Genomic DNA, 19,294 nt, shown 5'->3' with positions numbered 1-19,294 from the left:
TTTGTAATAAAGTTCTAAGGTCTAAACCAAGACTTCTCACCAATTATGTACCTCAGTGAGAATCAATTATAATAGAGATTTAGATATAGATTTACCCGGCGACAGAGTTGACTGCGTCCTTATTGGTCGGTGGAACCAGGAAGCAAATGGAGGGGACCACTGATTCACTGCCTTTGTCGTTCAGGACCCTCCACTGATACGGCTGTGAGTTATTCAACAGAGCACACTCATCTCCTCTGTGCACCGTGATCTGAACAAAACAGAACACAGTAAAGTTTAGTCACATTTATTAAGATGTGAATATTGACTGAAGGTACATGAATGAAGTATGTGAATATTGCAAGAATATTTGGCAATCTGTTAATGGAAATAATTTAGGCTTTACTGAAATCAAAGATGGGCGAATTCTATCCACCTAAAATATTAGTTTTTTTTATGTATTGTGTTCAATAAGAATCCATACTATGCCGCTGATGTCATAAACATTTCCTAGGGATGTCATAATAACTGTAAGCAAAGCTCTGTTTGAGGCTCAAGTTATACTTTAATCTGAACCTTATTTTAACATAATCTGAACAGAAAGAACTGACTTAGTTGGATCTGTTGAACAAGTCCCTCTCTTTCCGCCAATACACATACATATATTGTATGGTGTCACTAAAAATACAAATAGGACGAAATAGAGTAGAATGGAAAGAGACAGTCAACATTTTGTATTTGTATTTGTATTGAAACAAAGTAAGAGATGGTTTGGGCAAAGGTCTCACAGCAAAAAGGTCCTGGATTTGAAAATGATGTGGCTTTTTATGTTCTCCCTCACTGGATGGATTTCCTACAGGCGCTCTGGTTCAAGATTGGACACAATAAAGTATACCTAACTTAATGTAATCTAATATAAAGATATATTTTACCTCCATCTGCTTGAAGTCACACACGGCCTGTATCGGCTGCTTGCCCTTGATGGGAGAGGCTGGATTTCGAGGTTTGAGTTGGACCACAGTTTTGGCTCTGCGCTTCAAACCCTCGATGTGGGTCTTAAACTCAGAGAGCTGCTCCTTCTCATCCTGGAGACAAGTAACAAAACAATATAAAAATATAAGATACAATGTTACCGCTGAAATAAATGCATGTTTAATTGTGTGAAAAATCTATGTTATATATACAGTATATATGAATATCTGATCTTGATCTGAACATGATCATTAATAAAAGGCAATAAAAAGAAATAAAGATTAAAGATTAAGATTTAGTAAACCAAGTAATTCAACTTATTATAAATCATCACCAATTAATGCTACCTAAATAGGTTATAGTAATGATTAATTGCACCCACAGCAGCATCCTGGAGCAAGTCCTCCAGTCTGGTCACTGTCACAGACCGTTCACAGATGTATTTTTTCTTCATCGTTTCCTCCATCTTCTTCATCCTCTCCTCAGCCTCCTTCACATCAGAGAAAAACTAAAACAAAACAGGAAGTTAGTCATAAAATATAGATTAACTATAAAATAATTAAGGTTTAAGCTTGTTAAGGTTCAAACCTGGAAGTAGGCAGTGTTTTCTTTGAGGTGAGTCTCGATGCAGCAGCACAACTGAAGGATCCAGCTCCACTGAGTTTGAAGAGCTGCAGTGAAGGCCTGAATGAGAATATATTTTAGTAAATTGAGCAATGAATTCATACATTTAAAGGGTCCATATTAGGGTTACTCCAACTCTAAATGTGTGAATGAAACAAATCACGACTTCAAGTATGTTTCTGATAAGGAAACAACATTATAACAGAGATCAGAAAATAGCGTAATATGGGCCCTTTAAAGGGCATCATATCAAAATATATTTTTTAACTAATTTATTTATGTTTTTTTTAAGCATTTGACTCACCTCTATGGTTTTCTTGGCTGGATGTCCATCTCTGAGCAGTTTGTCTCCTGAGGTCTGGACCCCATTCACCTTTTTCTCCCTGAGCTCCAAGTCTCTCATCAGACCCTGACAAAAAAATATTGAAAAATTAGACCAAAATGCATTTAATAAGACAAAATACAAGCCAAATTTATTAATTATTGTTTCTCACAGAGTAGTTTTCCTTCTTGGCCGTCATGTTGGTATTGCGTTCACTCCAGTCGTAGTTGACCTCTTCCTCTTCTTTCTCATTCAACCACATCAGCTCTTTGGTTGCCGCGGTAACAAAGGTGTGGAGCTCCGTCAGGTAACGCAGACGGGACTTGGAAGCACTCTGCCAAAGGGACAGTTTTGATGTTATATTTATTTATTTTGAGATATTTTTTGTGTGGTTTATAAATGATTTTACAGTTTTAGATTATTCTAATGTCATTTTTACTAATGATTAGTACAGCGATGTTACAACATATAATTGTATTTGAGAGATTTAATCTTACCAGGAGTTTTCCGTACTGCTGCTCCAGTTTGCTCAGATAGTCACGGTAGGCAGCTTTACTCACAGGGGAGATCTGACTCTGAAACGAAAGGGAAATTTAAATTAAGTAATTAAAATGATTACTGGTATACACTTTTAAAATGACAAAATATAGCAAATAAAGTGTCTCTCTGTCATTCTGTTAACCCATATCTAGACTACAGTAGAATATAAATGGCTGTGTTTTGTTGTGTAATGAAAGGTGCACTATATAACTTTTCTGGTGGAGGGTCTCCATGGAGATATTATTGTTTTGCCTTGATTATTCCACAGTATGGAAATAATAGTAAATGGTCATATTTTTATATAGCAAATTTCCACCTTCAAGGCACTCAAAGCGCTTTACATGTAGGTCAGTGGATCTGACCACTTAAACCAATGATGTTTATGTCGAGAGCAGGACTGACAACCTTCAGATCAGTGGACAAACACTCTACCAACTGAGCTACTGTCACTCTCATTAAACTTGGTAATCACAATAGAGACAGGTTAATTGTCAGATCTATGGAGAAGCAAGCCTGCACACTGTAAGGATTCATGTTTTTAAGGTATTTTTGAGCTATAAAACATCTGTAATTGAACAAGTGCAAGGGAGATATGTTTAATGCCATGCTATGGAACATTCCGGGTAAAGAAATTACATATCCATGGAGACAAGCAAGCAGTTGGAGTATAATTTCTGTAATTGTCTATAGTTGTTAGGACAGTTAAAAATTAGGAATTTGCTTTCAAACTGTGCAAAAATCCAACAAATTTCCCTTCATCGCCAAACATTACCTCATCCGCCTTAGCCCTCTCGATCTTGGCCCTGAAATCTTCTATGGACTGGTGCAGACCACGGTGACTGCCCAGCTGGGACTCCACGGTGGGCAGATCGGACCCCCACTCGCCCTCGTCCACGCGCTTCTGATTCTCCTCCACCCATCCCAACAGGTCCTGGATGTACCTCATGGTGACCTCATCCAGCTCTGGTCTCACCCTGGCTGATGAAGTCTGCTGGACCTGCCCCATCTGGACCTGGGTCATGGGGATTTGAGTCATTGGGATTTGGGTGACGGTGATTCCAGACTTGAGGCGCAGGTTGTACTCGCTGCGGAGGTTCACCAAGCGCTCGTGGAGACGGTAGACCCTGAAAAAGGAAGAGGAAAAGCAGGTTTAGTTAAAGAACATAGAATGTATACATAAATCGACATAGCTAGCCTGCTAGTTGCCTCATTCCAAATAGGAAGTGAGCATTAGGGCGCTTCCAGCTCCATCGACTCACTCTGTAACTCTCTCTGTAACTGCTGCTGTCAGACTCGTCATTTTGGTTTTAAAATGTTCATATTACTATGTTCATAGCCCTACATGAATCTGGTGTTTAAATTCCTTATGGATCTTGACTCCAAATTTGCTCACTATAACTACTAGACCCTGTGAGCTTCATTTGACTGGAGCCGAAGGGTATTGGTGACTTCACATTCATTTAATTTATTTCTTTATACAATCTATGATGTGAAAAAAACAAACAATTTGCCATCCAACAATGAGCTCAAATATTTCACTGTTTAAGAGACTTTGTTATTTGAATTGCTGGTCCATTTTTTCTTAATAACCTCATGGCATAAGGAAAAATTGTGAAAAAGTTTAAAAAAAAAAGAAAAAAAGGGAAGCATAAAAATACATTATTATCATATGCATGTTAACCAGATCAGAACCTCCCTTTCAGAATAATGAAAAATTAGTGCTGTCTTCAGGAGCTAAACTGAAACCTTTGAATAACTATTTTGTATGATAATTATTTCTATATATGGAATTAATTTCCTCTTAAACATTTATCATATATCAGTTTACTCCTAGTGTCTAATGTTACCTGCGATACATCTGCTCTGCCTGTAGGTGGCGCCCGTCTTTAAGCAGCTGCACATCATTGAACAGAAGGCGGATCATTCCCTCAGCCTTTTCCAGATCTGCCTCCACTTCTCCAGAATGCTGAGGAGGTTTTCCAGCTCCCATAGATCTCACATCCTAAAACAAAAAACAAATTAATTTAAACTCACGTTACCATCAAAAGTCACTTGATGGGAAAATACAACTTATTTATTTTAAGGTGCATTGTGTAACTTTTCTGATAGAGGGTCCGCCACCTGCTTGACTCCATGTACATGTTATTTTTTTTCATTGAATGTTCCACAGTATGGCATTTATTTTAGCTATCTCCATGGAGACAAGGAACCACACCACCAGGCCAAGTTACAGGTCAGATCTGTGGAGAACTGGGCCCACTTAGGGTAAGATTGCGTGTCTTTGTGGTAGCTTTGAGAAATAAAAACACCTCTAAATGAATACATACATGATATATTTGTTTAAAGCCATACTGTGGAACATACCAGGCAAAGCAATGACATCATTGTGAGACAAGCAGATGGTAGATCCTCTACCAGAAAAGTTACAAAGTGCACCTTTAACTTTCTCTATTTACCTGTTGCAGCAGTGCCTCCACCTGGTTCAGTTGCTCCTCACAGACTCCTGACTCCATTTGGACCTTGCTAACAACCCTCTGAAGTCTCTCCAATCTGAAATGAATGAAAAAAATTATGTAATTTCAACCACAGTAAAACTCACTATGCAATTTCAGTCAATAAATAAAAAAAACATACTCTGCCCTACTCCTATACAGATATTTTAATGCATATCCTTGTTGCATAAAAGCCATTTTAAAGTTTTGCCTTGTTTCTCTGTCCACTAACTGAAATGTAACTGTGATTTGCTTTGGTAAGCCATGGAAAAAAGAAATAGAAAAGCTACGCCCTGCTCGGCCTTGTGATTAAACAACATTTCTCAAAATTAGGATTGTTGGCTGTTGCTATGGTGATAGCAGAGTTGTCATGTGGTTTGCCCAAAAGAGATTGTTCTACTTTCCGTTCGACAAAGCTGTATTTTATGATCGCTTCATCATTTGGGAATGAGTCATTTTCTTTTTGCTTTCATGGCATTAGGGAAACACTAAAAACATGTGACAGAAGTTGGTCTAGATACAGAAGGTGGGAAAAAAATATAAACCAATAAAGCAATTTTTGTTTAGTTTTTGTTTCCCTTCTGGTAGTATTTCTTTTCCCTCAAATAATGAAAAATAATTGTTGACCCATTTTCTTATGAATTGCATTAAAATAAACTAAATTATAGTATATTATGTCAAACTGAGATGTGTTAAGACATAATTAGTTGACGTTTAAGATATCTATCTAAATTTGAGCATAACATGTTCACAGAAATGCAGAAATATAATTTTGAACCCTTATTTGGAAGTTTACAACAAAGGTCACCCCCACATTTTCATATTTAACAAACTCCTTCTATAGTATTATTTATACCAACACTATACAAGATTCCATGGAAATGGAAGAGATAAAGTGAAATAAAAACAACCAAATGGTCTCAGTTACCGCTCAAACTCGATCCGGAGCAGGCGCTCTCTCTCCAGGATGGCCACATGAAGGCGTCCCCACTCCTTTTCCACGTCAAACGGGTGATAACTAGGGGGCACCTTCACCTGTCCGGCCTGCACTGCCCCCTACAGACACAGAGACGAAAGCGTCAATAATGAGGAATTGCAAGAGATATACTGTCTGTTTGTATTTGCCTTTAGATACAATCAATTTACTATATAACATTAATGAGGACTCTTATTAAATTACACAGATATCTTCACTGTGCAATCATAACTGACCTAAACAAAGATACTCTCGCAAAGATCAAGTTGTACAAAAAGGTGAACACATAACACAGTGTTTTTCACATTTCAGCTTAAACCTAGACAAAAGGCTAAACCATGTCTGTGATGTAAAAACTGATTTCACGTCAATAAAAACTTAATTAAACTGTATCATTGATAAAACGCACTTCAAAAGACTTGAAGATGTGTTTGGAACGGTTTTTGTCTGATTCTTTCGCTGGGAGCTCGGTCTCTTTGAACTTGAGGAACTGACGCCACAAAACCTGAAAAAACAGACAGAAATTTAGATAACACCTGCCAACACACTTTATTAATAGAGGCAAGTCTGTAAAAGAGATTCTAAACATTGTTTTTGTTTCATTCACACATATTTGAGTAACCCTTTATTCTTAAGCTGTCGACATCTCCAAAGCTGAGAATGCTCCTGTTCCACCTTGTGAAATCATGAAGTGGTAGTTTTCAAGTTAACAGCTACATTTTAAGTTTCAGTAGAAATTGACAGTTCCAGAGTTGAAATTGTTCAAATGATTCTAGTGAAGGTGTATGGAGTTTAAAAACAGCCAAAATATGCAGGGTTTGTGTGCTAAACATGTGTGAAAAAAACAAAAGATAACTCCAGGTATGTTGTTGTTTGGAAATAACATTATAACACAGGTCAGAAAACAGTGTAATATGGGCCCTATATAGTACATATTTAACATATTTATTATATTGTATTGTATTAACTCTCTGATATCTCTCACCTCGATCTCCTCGTAGCTGGTGGGGAACTTCTTCTCTTCAAACACCAGGATGTGATGCCTCATCCACTGCTGCAGCATCGTCACCAGCTCATAATACTCCTGCCAGCGCAGCTCCAGCTCCTACACGCAGTACACAAAGTATACAGAGCATCAGGCGTAAGTCCTGTGTACTGAAAGTATTGATACTGTTAATATGGGGAGTATTTGGGGATTACAGATAAACTGGTGCTCACGTTGGCCCTTACTCCGTCCTGGGCATCTGGGACTCGGGGCATGGCGTCGTAAAGAGACGAGACATAAGTGATGATGGACTTCTCATCAGGATGGGGCACATCCACATCTGCGAGAGAGGGAACAGGTAGATTTAATAAACTGATTACTATTGTCCCATTTTAAAATAATTTTGTTTATTTCCAGTCTGTATCAAAGGAAAACTACGCGTGTTTCTGGTGGGTGATCTAGTACCTGCATGTTTCTCCACCATAGACTGTAAAAAGAAGTGACGTCACCTATAGAGTTTGGCTCCAGTCAAATGATGCTCAGGAGGCTCTAGCACTTATTTATTGACACAACTTTGGAGCCAGTCCTATATTAGGAATAGGAATTTATTTATGGACAAAATAGTGAAATTAAAGTTGAGCTTATGGAGAGAGGGGCAGCGTTTTTCAATGTAAAGTCAAATGGAGCCACAGTTGATGGAGCCAGAAGCATGCCCATGCCCATATCCTAATTGTAATGTGGCAGCTAGAGGTTTAGCTATGTCCATTTATATGTACAGTCTCACGTTCCCAAAGAATATGTCATTGCTTTACCTAAGATGTTCCACTGTATGATATTGTGTTTATCATAATAATACTTTGTCAAACACTACCTGGTAGTGTCACCTGTTTGTCTCTAAGGAGATAGACACATTTCATACTATACTGTGGAATATCCCATGCAAAGCACTGACATCTCCATGGAAAAGGGCTAAAATGGTAGATCCTCCACCAGAAAAGTTACATAGAGCGCTTTAAAGTAAATGCACCTTAAAATGTAAAATATGATTTAAGTGTTTGATAATCCTTAAAGGGACAACTAAACATCGGTGTACATCATATTCTGTCATATTTACAGTTCTTTGCTAACCCTCAAAACAATTGTTATCATTTTATGGCCATAGATTAGCATCAGTGTCTGTTTTACACCAAAACTAAAAAAAAATATATTTTTTTCCATCAAACCTTCGGGGTCGAGCAGCCGTGTGACTCCCAGCTCTCTCTCTGCGATGGTGAAGGCCTGCTCCAGATTCTCCTGGTTTGTCTGTCTGTACACTTTCCCCATGTCGATCAAGTTTGGCCTGAAACACAAAACAACGCAATATTATTAAACACTTCCCATAGATTACATTTTCAGATATTTAATGTCAGATTAAGTACTGAATTATATTTTCTGCTTTCAGGTAACAAACACAGCAATCCATGAGAGATGAAACAATAACACCATCACCATAGCATTGAACAATTCATATGTTCAAAGTCCTCAAAATGTCGCCTATAAACAAGAAGCTGAAACTCAAGAAGGTACTGAACTCATGTGACGTCTCTAAACTGCATTTTTAATTTTTTTAATTTTAATGTTATGGTAAACTGTCAAAATGTAGATATTTTTAAGCTGTTAAAAAGCCAGTCCACAAGCTAAAACTATCTTCTCTGTCAGAAGAAGATTTTATTTATTTATTTATTTTTTAAATAATATTCAAAGCGACAGCATTGCTCAATCATTCTGTCACAATTACTGTTAAGTGAAAAGATTTTAAGAGTATGTTCACACATTTATTTATTCAGCTATTTATTTTGAGCCCATTTTATTCCTCGTGTGGATTTGAGTTGGTCCAGCTCTAGTCCCAGTTTAATCCTGGTCTAGTTCAGGTTTTATGTGGTGAAGGTACTAGTGCGAATGTAGAATTAATCATTACATAGCAAGTTAATGGGCCCAATCCCTAAACAACGTCCATTGTGCTATTTAATTGGTTGAATCCAGTTTCTTGTTTTAACTCGGTCAAAAAGAACTTTTGAAAATACTGAAATATCATACAATTTGTTGCTTATTTAGTGGAAGGAAACTTGTTTATGCACTACAGTTGACATATTCACTTTATTGTTTGGATGATGAAAATATTGACTGTCACATGTATTGCCAAATTGTGATAATATCGTGAGCCATATATTCTGTATCATATCGAATCCTGAGGGACCCTGATTCCCAGACCTAATAACAAAGCTTTGAACAAAAGAAAACAAAAAAACAAAAAAACCTGTCGTACATATTTAATTTTGACAGTTGAAAATGTAAAAGTTGCTCTAAATATTTTTGTAGGTCAAAGCCTTTTAGCCATCATTCCTATGAGATGATTGTCAGATTAGATAACATTCATTCACTCCATATTTTAAGTAGCTTCAGGCCTATAATACATTAAAGTCAAGCACGAGCAAGCCTCTTTATAACCATCATATATGTTCTCCTCAAATGTTGCGCTATAAAGAAAGATGCAAACAAACTCGTAAAGCCAAAAAATGTTAAATGCCACAGACCTGTTGGTGCAAAGATTGAGCTGATTATGATTCAAAAATGTGTATTAAAATTACAACTCAGAAATCTTAACCTATTTTTAAAAGATAGACCTCAAATGGCGAGTTAAAAATAGTTCATTTGAAAAAAACAGAAAAGTGCCATTTATAAATTTCAACTAAGGCTTTAAACGTGCACGACATAGCTTTTCTGGTGAAGAGTCAACTGCTTAATTCTCTGAATGGAGATGATGTTGCTTTGCCTGTAATGTTTGACAGTATGGCTTAAAACGCATCTCCCTGGAGACAAGCAGACAACACAACCAGACCGACCCTGTTCATAGTAAGGATGCATAAAAAAACTGTAATTGTTTTTAGCAATGAAATGAAAACTGAATAAATGCAAGGTATATACGGTCCATGGTAACATGAAGGCGACGTCTCCCTTACCAGAAAAGTTGCATAGAGCACCTTTAATCTGTTCACAGTCTAGCTCAATAAAAATACAGTTAATATTTATAACTTTCTTTAAATAAGAAACACCCATATGCAGTGACATTTAAAAATTTTCCAGGTTTCATGCTTGAATTTTTTTTCAAAATTTTTGAATTACATTCATATATATTTCACTAATATGTATATTTCACTACTATGTTGTAATATGTCTAATATAATGAAATGCAATCCATAATACTCTAATCTGATCTAAGAGGAGTATTTTCATACAACTTCCTTAATTTTCTCAAGGATTTTGTGTATCAAAGCCAAAGCTTGAACTCAAAAGCTTTAGTCAGAATGTTACCACAAATAAAATAAAGTAAGTAAAATAACCTCTAAAAATCACATAAAAGTAGACTACTTTTTACTTTTCAGTCCTGTTCAAAAATGTAGTGAAGTAGAAAGTACAGATACTGCTTCTCAAATGTAGAGAAGTAAAAATATCCACTATAAAATCTACTTAAGTACAGTACTTGGACATTGTTACATTCCACCATCGACTATAATCAGATACAGTCCATAATAATCTAATCTAAGAGGAATAATAATAGAGCTCATACACTTGTTCAACTTTCTGGCTGTATCTCCCTTTGCGAGGATATCCATCTATGTAGCACGCTCTCCTGAAGGAAGTCCTGTCTCGACTCAGCTGGACTATCTGAGAATCTGAACCCGGTTTTGCTGGTCCCTCCTGGTCCTCACTTTGGTAACCAGGACTGGACCTGACTCCTGGACTTTGCGATCCTCTTCCTGAATCAAAAGAAGTCTCCGCTGGGATGTCCTCACAAAGCATAATAACTTTATCATCCAAATCACTGATGGATCCTGCAGTGCTGCTCGATGCGCTGTTCAAACGCCTCTTGCTACTAAATCTTCTTTTCAGTTTTAACATTTTGGCGATGTTTTTAAGATTTGAAATCTACGAAAAAATATCTAAAAATGCATATGAAAGTTATCCAAATGTCTTCTTTCGACTGCAGCACTTCTGCAGATGCTACTTCATCTCTGCTCTCAAGAATCTGCGACGTGGAGTTTGAACAAGCGATTTGCAGAAACCTGTCTGTCAAATATGGTCCCCCGGGGGAAGATCTTTTAACATTTATATGATGCGCCCACACCAAGAAGCCAGTGGTTTTCAAGATGTGGTAAAACATTACACAGTGTATAGGTCAAACTAGGGCTAGGCGAAATGGCAAAAAAATTTATCAAATGTTTTCCTTCATTTTGATCGATCACAATTTCCCATTTAATTTTATATTGTCTTACTAAATATAAATGAAATAGTTTCCAACATACATTTCCTGAACATAAACAATATAAACTTGTCATTTAGAGGGCCTATATTATGCCATTTTCTAATCTATGTTATAATGTTGTTTCTTCATCATCATTAAACAGACCTCCTGGAGTTATGTTTTGTTTCATTCACACATTTTTAACACACAAATCCTGCATATTTAGGGTGAGTTCTTCTCTCAAACAGAAAACACTCATTTCTACCTGGTGAGATGGTCATTCAAAAAGTGCTCCACTATGTATTTTACTCCATACATCTTTACTAGAATCATTTGGATGGTTTCAGTCCTGGAATTTCCTATCTCTACTGATTTAAGCGGAATAATAAAGGATTACTCAAACATGTGTGAATAAAACGAAACACAACTCCATGAAACAACATTATAAGATAGATCAGATAATAATATAATGTGGGCCCTTTAAAGTGTCTAAGTTTAATTTGGTTCTATTTTGGTCTTAATGTCACTCGAAAAGTCAAAGTTTAAACCTGGTATTTTTACGTTCAACAGAGCCACGAACTTTGAGACTAAGCCCCAAGACTTTAAAGTACCTCCACCTACGACCAAATTCTGTGTCTTTGAGCATAAATCTCTCATCGCTGGAGGCTGGCAGTTTGTACAACACTGTGTTTACTTTGAAATGTTGAACATTTTCTATGAAGATTTTAGCTTGACACCCTATCTGAATCTAAAAATAAATGTAGAAATTCAATATAGCCATGTTAAATGTTTTATGATATGCTTGAATTATATGGACATATTTAGTGCCTCTGATATTACATACAATGGCTGTGAACTTTAATGTATATTTAGATTAATGCTTTTTTCCACTGTTTTTTGTATTAAATTTAATATTTTACAGAACTAAAACAAAAATAGACAAATAAATCAATCAATAAATAAAAACTCATATCTTAATTAATTTAAAAACATTAATTTAAAAAGATCCATATTTAATCATGTTTAATATAACCAAATATAATCAACAATTCAGAATAGGCACTTTAAAATTAAAGTTTAAAATAATCTAAACAAAATATGAGCAATTAAAATTTTATGCATTCTGGTGTGTACGTTTCGTGCTTTCTTTGCTTTGACATTTGAAAGACAGATAGATGAGTGGTTATATAACAGAGATCAGACTAAAAGGTCATCTGTAATATTATTTAAACCTTCTGTGAAAGATGGGTGCCCTACGGTGTGGCATGATTCAAGTTCGGACAAGCCCTTTCTACACCAGCTTATGTCAAAATAATTGAAAAAATGTACCTGAAAACCTTTATTTCAATAGTGGTATTTGGTGGTTTAACTCTGTGCTGAAGTTGAAAGACAGTGACATGTGTACTGGATATTAGATATTAGATAAGCCTTTATGGTATGTGTTATGTGTAAGTGCAGGTGCACTGTGTAACTTTTTGGTTTTTGAGATGTCACTGCTCTGCCTGGAATATTCTACAGTATGATAGACCCTGCACCACAAAAGTTACACAATACACCTTTAATTATTTACACCGTTAATTATTTACATTCTGATTGATCTGTATTGTGATTTTGATGTCTTCCTTATTCTGTAAAGGACTTTGAATCACTTTGTGTACAAATTGTGCTATATAAATAAACCTGCCTTGCCTCTGTGTAATCGAATATATTTGTTGTTCACACTGTCACTGTAGAATACAATGCAGAGCGTCCAGAGTGTCCCTGTTTAATTACATTAGTGACAATGTCCATTATCCTGCCATATTTCTCCAACCACAAAACCTAAAATGACAACAACAACAACAACAACAAAATATAATGTACACTGGCCTATAGGAGTTTAACCACTATGACTAATCAAGAAAATAAACTGATAAGAAAAATAATTATTAGGAGTTGCAGCCCTAATAGAATATTTTGGTATCATAATAATCAGCAGTGTGAGCCATTGGGTTCAGCTTCCTGTTACATGGTGCCATTTTGAGGACGGTAGACATGAGCAAATTTGGACTCTGTCTCAAATTTGGAGAATCACTTCATCATCCTGAACCCATGTATAGCCCTCAACCCCTGCTCTGACCCCTGACCTCTGACTCCTCTGACCTGTGCCTGTGAATGATGGCGTTGAAGAGTTTTCCATCCCTCCAGCTCGAGGTGAAGTTTTCGCAGCGGAGGCCTTGGTAACCCTCCACCATCCTCTGGGACCACAGCAGCAGACGCTCTTTGGCCGTCATGTCATCGGACTGACCGTTCACCTGGATGTCCGAGATCTGAGGAGAGAATAAGAGACATTAGTAAGAATTTTAGGGTAGTAGATAATGTAAATAAGAAGAAATTTGTATCCGATTTGTATATATGTATAAAGTTTTATAATTAAAGGACGAATATTACACTATTTTCTGATCTATGTTATAATGTTGTTTCCTTATTGCAACCATACCTGGAGTTCACACCTTCACTACAATCATTTGGATAAATTTCAGCCCTGGAATTGCCGATCTCTTCTGAACTAACAGTGAAAGTTAGCTATTAACTCAAAAACTATCGCTACATGACATGACAAGGTGGAACGGAGCATTTTGAGCTTTGTCAATGTAGATATGAACTAATAACAAAGGATTACTGTGTGAATGAAACCATACCCAACTCAAGGTCTGTTTTTGATGAGGTAAATGTTTGTTGGTTTGATATACATTACATTATTCATTCATTCCCCAAATTCAAAGCAGAGAAACTCTTATTCCTTGCTGTGGGGCACTCTTAAAAAAGCATTTGTATAAAATAGCTTTTCAACTTTAATCAGTGTCACTTTGTGGGCCTATTTTTATATAGCTTCTAGTTTTCACTTTAAAATGTTATTCTTGGTGGCATATATATAACTTTTCCCTTTATATTAAGAGCAGTTGGCATGTTGAACCAGGGGTAGGAAAGTGTATTTTCCTAAAGGCTGATTTCTTCCATATTGAGATGAGTCACAGTTTAACCCACGGCTTTCACTTACAGAGAACATAACGTGCCTGAGTTTGAACCACCACAAACGTTTATTTATTTAGTTAAACAACAATAAACAGAAAATGCCTCAGAGACAAAGTTTTACAGCTCCCTGAATCCGCCCACTAAAAACACTGGAGCAGCAGTGATTTTGAGGGCAAAGTTAACAAGAAAATTTTGTTATAGTTGCTATAACTGTTCAAGTGTAAAAGTTCATTATCAGAATAAAATGTATGGTGTCTGTTAGTAAGTAAGTAAATAAGTAAGTTAGTAAGTAAAACTATGTAACTTTTCTGAGGGATGGCTCACGTTTCTATGGAGATGCATTGATTTACCTGGATGCCTGTCAAGTGGACAAAAGTTTTTGTTTCAGAACTGAAGAAGCTGCTTGGTTCAATCAAAAAAGTTTTGCACAGTTGACAGAATAAAATTTTCTTTTGCTATTTGCTGGAATGTTCCACAGCATGGCTTTAAACTTTCTCACTCCATTGAGACATCAAAATACTGGTCAGATTTTTGAAAAATTAAAACACTAATTGCATAAATGTAAGATAAGTAAATTTAATGCCAAATCATGAATTTGAAAATCTTAATGCTGAAAATTCAATTCTTGATATGAGAATAAGATTAAAGTCATTTTTATCTGCTTGAAAAATGTGCAGTTATAAAACATTCACATTTTGGGGAGGATTCTGTAAATAACCACAGGTTTTTCAGCTCTTTGGAGTCTTCTATGGAAACAGTTTGTGCTCCTGCTGGTGTTATTTCTTACATGACTCAGAGCAGAAGTTATAATTTCACTTGGACAGATGAGGAAAAGGGCGGAGGGCGGAAAAAATTTAACTTCTTCCTCTTTGCTCTTTTCTAATGGGAACCCCCAAAGCTGTGTGAGAGAAGAATAACTATGAGTCAAAGTACTCCCTTCTTTAGCTGCTCCTTCTATAAACTGTATTAAACTGCTGTTATTTTTATTGTTAATGTTTAAACTCCTGGGAACAGAGAGGTTTGAGGAAGTCACTATTGTTCATGGTGACTAATACGTGCAGAAATAAAAGTTGTTCCCCTGTTTTACAATGCATTAAAGTTATTCACTAAGACTGCGTTTGCACTTTTCCAGAAATAGTCCTGGTTTAATCCTAGTTTAGTCCTGATGTAGTCTTGGTTTGGTCCTGTTCTAGTCCTAGTTTAGTCCTGGTCTATAGATCGGGCTTGAACACAGTGTTAGCTGCCAATTACACACCATGGTTTGAGTTTAGAACTGGTCGTAATTGTACATTAGGATTATTTTAGAGAAAGATTATTTTCAAGATGACAATTAACTAACATTTAAAGTGAATATGGTAAGTGTTGGAAAATCACTGGAATGCAAAATGTTAATTAAAATCTGGGCCTCATCGTATATTTTTTGTCTTTGTATTATCAGTGCCGGTTTATATTGGGAATCGGCAGATACTTAAAGCTATAATATCGAAATCTCAATTACACATTTCCACTGGCAGTTGCATAAAGGATAGTAAGAAATTTTGGTAATCAAGTCTTAAAAGGCCATAAATTTACACATCCAAGGGCTCACTGCCTCCTCCTGACTCATTTAGTGTGGGAAACCCTGTACATTGCAGTGGGCTTGAAATTTTCCACAGTTTTTTTGGGAGCTGGAGTTACGCATCTGTCCCACCAACTTCACATGGGACGAGTGAGTCATGCAGGATGAAGAGCCAGAACCCAAACTCACCATCAAAACCATCAAAGCATGAAGACTCCTCCACTGTGCACTCCCAAGGATTCCACATCCGGAGTAAAGTTTAGCAATGTGATGAAAATATGTATAACTTACAATAGATTCATCATATTTTAGAGTATTATTTTTATTATGTTAATCTCTGAAGGGCCCATATTATGTTATTTTCTAATCTATGTTATAATGTTGTTTCCTCATCACAAACACAAACATACCAGGAGTTGTGTGGTGTTTCATTCACATAGTTAACACACAAACCTTGCACATTTAAAAAGTTAACGCTGACAGTTTATATTATGATTTGAACATAAATGTTGTGAGCACTGATTTTTCAAATATGTTTTTTTTTCATCATTTTGTGCCCATCCTTTTAACACATTAGATTTAGTTGCACTTTTTCATGGTTTGTCACATTGTTACATTAACCTTAGACAAGCTTAGTTACTTTTGCAATTCTTACCAAAAATGTTTTTATAGTAATTGAGTCAGTTCTTGGACCACTACCTTGAACTTCTACTTGAGTAATATTACAATGAAGTAACAGTACTTTAAGCGGTACATTTCTGACTACTCTACCCACATATGAAACTAACATCTGCTTTGAGAGGACCAGATGTGGGAGCCGTACTCTGATTTGATCTGTTTACGTTGAATTCAAGGCCTTCTTCTCTTTATTGTAAGCCAACGCAGTAACCCAGCGCCACATGAATCAATAAACCTCTTTAAACTTGAGAATACGAACAGGATACACCAAATTAAACCTTGCTTTCATTGTTTAGTCTTGAAACACTTAAATCTTGTATATATGGAGGTTTTAAGTATTACCAAATGTCTGACTACATGCAATTTTAACTCCCTGCTTCTACTGTAACTGCTCTGTCAACAAAACTAAATCAAATCTGTTGAGTGAGCCTTGAAAGCGCGTTCGATTTTCCTGCGCTCTGCCCGGAAGCGAACTAATCATGCTGTAATGAAAATGTTTAAAATGCATGTCAAACAGTGTGTAGTGTTATGTAATAGTGGTCAATGCCTGGTCCCTATTGTAAACAAAGGTGCAAGGCTCAGGAAATGTGACTCAGCTGATTTGAATGCATGCAAGCAGTTAAAATAATCACAGAATATATTTTATTTGCCCTAAAGGGTCATTAAATTGAATTCGCTTATGAGAATGGGGTATACTTAAAACTGGTTGCCCAAAGGAACAATAAATTTGAACAAAGGAACAGTTGTGCTATAGCTTTAATAGCTACAAAACAATGGAACAGTGTATAAAAGGGTAGCATTTCCAACAGACTATTTTTGTTAGATAAGAATTAACTAGGGGGGTTTATATTTCATCTTTTATGAAAAACTTTGGATAATAATAATTAGATCATGCTTTTGCAATCCATTCAAGTAAATAAAAAAGTAACTCTTAAAAAGTAAAAGTACAGAATTATCACCCAATACATTTTTAAATAAATGATACATTGATGTATGTATTGAGTATGACTGGAGCAGGAGCTGTGTTCGCATTGCCGGCAGTAAGTCAGACCTGTTCCCGGTGCATGTTGGACTCCGCCAGGGCTGCCCTTTGTCACCGGTTCCGTTCATTGTATTTATGGACAGAATTTCTAGGCGCAGTCAGGGGCCGGAGGGGGTCCGGTTTGGGGACCACAGGATCTCATCTCTGCTGTTCGCAGCTGATGTTGTCCTGTTGGCTCCATCATGCCAGGATCTGCAGTGTGCACTGGGGCAGTTTGCAGCCAAGTGTGAAACGGCTGGGACAAAGATCAGCTCCTCCAAATCTGAGGCCATGGTTCTCGACCAGAAAACGGTGGCTTGCCCTTTCCGGGTGGGTGAAGAGTCCTTGACTCAAGTAGCGGAGTTCAAGTATCTCGGGGTCTTGTTCACGAGTGAGGGGGGGTGGAGAGTGAGATTGACAGTGCAGCGCCGGCAGTGATGCGGTCGCTGTATGGTACCGTTATGGTGAAGAGGGAGCTGAGCCGAAAGGCAAAGCTCTCGATTTACCGGTCAATCTACATTCCTACCCTCACCAATGGTCAAGAGCTCTGGGTAATGATCGAAAGGACAAGATTGCAGATACAAGCGGTTGAAATGAGTTTCCTCCACAGGGTGGCTGGGTGCTCCTATAATTGCACATAGCTAACCTGCTAGCCATCATTTTCCAAACAGGAAGTGAGCATGGGCGTACTTCTGGCTCTATTATTTTTGTAACATTAAAATCATAAGAAAATTATGGCTTATTGCTTAGAGTCATGTTGGGTATTTAGATTTTATAAAGTCTTAAAGCTTGTCTACGATTCAACTATCAACATTTTAAAAATTCTGTTGAAATGCCTTTATTCAAGCTACATTTTAGAACAAACTATTAAGATTCAAAACTGAACCAGAAAGTGAGTACGAAATAAACTAAGTGAAAAAGAGTGAAGAGAAAAAGAGGTGAATGACTTTGAGTGTATTGACAGAGTTAGATATGATCTGGTTCACTCCCTCAAGGCAACAGCGGCCTACGTGCTCAGCCAAGTTTCACCATAGGAGCCTCACTGTCAGCACGGTTTAATAAATGAACTTTTATCTGTATTTACCCCAGCAACCTTTGGAAAAACATCACTTATAAACATCACTATGGGGGATTTTAGAAGTCCCACAAAATCATGACCTTCAATTGTTTAGTGTAGAAAAAAGCCCAACCAAGGACAGAAGATAAGAATTAGCACTAGCTACACACTCTACATGCACTGTGCTTAATAAAATAAAATAAAAATAAAATACAGATTACTTGATTGCATTTAAATTATGTGTTATCAAATCTTTATATTATGGTGGCTCAGGACAAACCCTCCATCAGATCACTATTACACTATTTACTACACTATTTAACTGCATGACGAAAGATGCAAAACACTTTAATTACTTTATATTTTGTTATTATTGTGTTATAAAGTGTGTATAGGCTGACAAACCTGGAAGTGGAGGATGATGGTCCATATGAGGCCCAGGGTGAGCTTTGGGTTTCCATCTGCGATATCGTCATTCCTGATGTTCACAAGCTTCACCTGAAATATAAAAAAAAACATACATATAGTGTCAATTAAAAATGTGTCTTTTCTGGTGGAGGGTTGCTTGTGTCCATGGAGATGTAATTGCTTTTTCTATTGAAATGTTCTTTAGTATTACTTTAAACAGACCAAGGTCAGAATGCATGTTGCTAAGCAATTAAAGACACAATGGTAAATGCAAGACAAATGTAATGCAATACTGTGGAAGATTCCAAGCAAAGCAAAAACATCTCCATGGAGACAAGTACACATGCACTCCACCAGAAACATGTATAAAATAACATAAAGAAAT

General features: G+C 36.7%; 1 protein-coding gene across 1 annotated transcript in view; it reads right to left on the bottom strand.

Moving 5' to 3' along the window:
• Positions 1 to 19,294, bottom strand: part of LOC110167177 (plectin-like) — a 39,457-nt gene that overhangs the window by 792 nt on the left and 19,371 nt on the right. The window contains exons 5-21 of the mRNA XM_055157624.1: positions 18,907 to 18,999; positions 13,315 to 13,481; positions 8,114 to 8,229; positions 7,124 to 7,230; positions 6,891 to 7,010; positions 6,315 to 6,410; positions 5,858 to 5,985; positions 4,894 to 4,987; positions 4,285 to 4,439; positions 3,210 to 3,561; positions 2,395 to 2,472; positions 2,070 to 2,231; positions 1,880 to 1,984; positions 1,540 to 1,635; positions 1,334 to 1,459; positions 912 to 1,064; positions 96 to 250 (exon numbers count right to left, since the gene is read on the bottom strand). Of these exons, the coding sequence (XP_055013599.1) occupies positions 96 to 250; positions 912 to 1,064; positions 1,334 to 1,459; positions 1,540 to 1,635; positions 1,880 to 1,984; positions 2,070 to 2,231; positions 2,395 to 2,472; positions 3,210 to 3,561; positions 4,285 to 4,439; positions 4,894 to 4,987; positions 5,858 to 5,985; positions 6,315 to 6,410; positions 6,891 to 7,010; positions 7,124 to 7,230; positions 8,114 to 8,229; positions 13,315 to 13,481; positions 18,907 to 18,999 (2,303 nt within the window). The remainder of the gene's footprint in view (positions 1 to 95; positions 251 to 911; positions 1,065 to 1,333; positions 1,460 to 1,539; positions 1,636 to 1,879; positions 1,985 to 2,069; positions 2,232 to 2,394; positions 2,473 to 3,209; positions 3,562 to 4,284; positions 4,440 to 4,893; positions 4,988 to 5,857; positions 5,986 to 6,314; positions 6,411 to 6,890; positions 7,011 to 7,123; positions 7,231 to 8,113; positions 8,230 to 13,314; positions 13,482 to 18,906; positions 19,000 to 19,294) is intronic.

The sequence above is a fragment of the Boleophthalmus pectinirostris genome, unplaced genomic scaffold (genome assembly GCF_026225935.1).
Source record: "Boleophthalmus pectinirostris isolate CB_2022bp ecotype Guang Dong unplaced genomic scaffold, ASM2622593v1 HiC_scaffold_21, whole genome shotgun sequence".
Classification (NCBI taxonomy): domain Eukaryota; kingdom Metazoa; phylum Chordata; class Actinopteri; order Gobiiformes; family Gobiidae; genus Boleophthalmus; species Boleophthalmus pectinirostris.
Note: the sequence above shows the minus strand (reverse complement) of the source record. Positions and strands in the feature narration are given on the sequence as shown.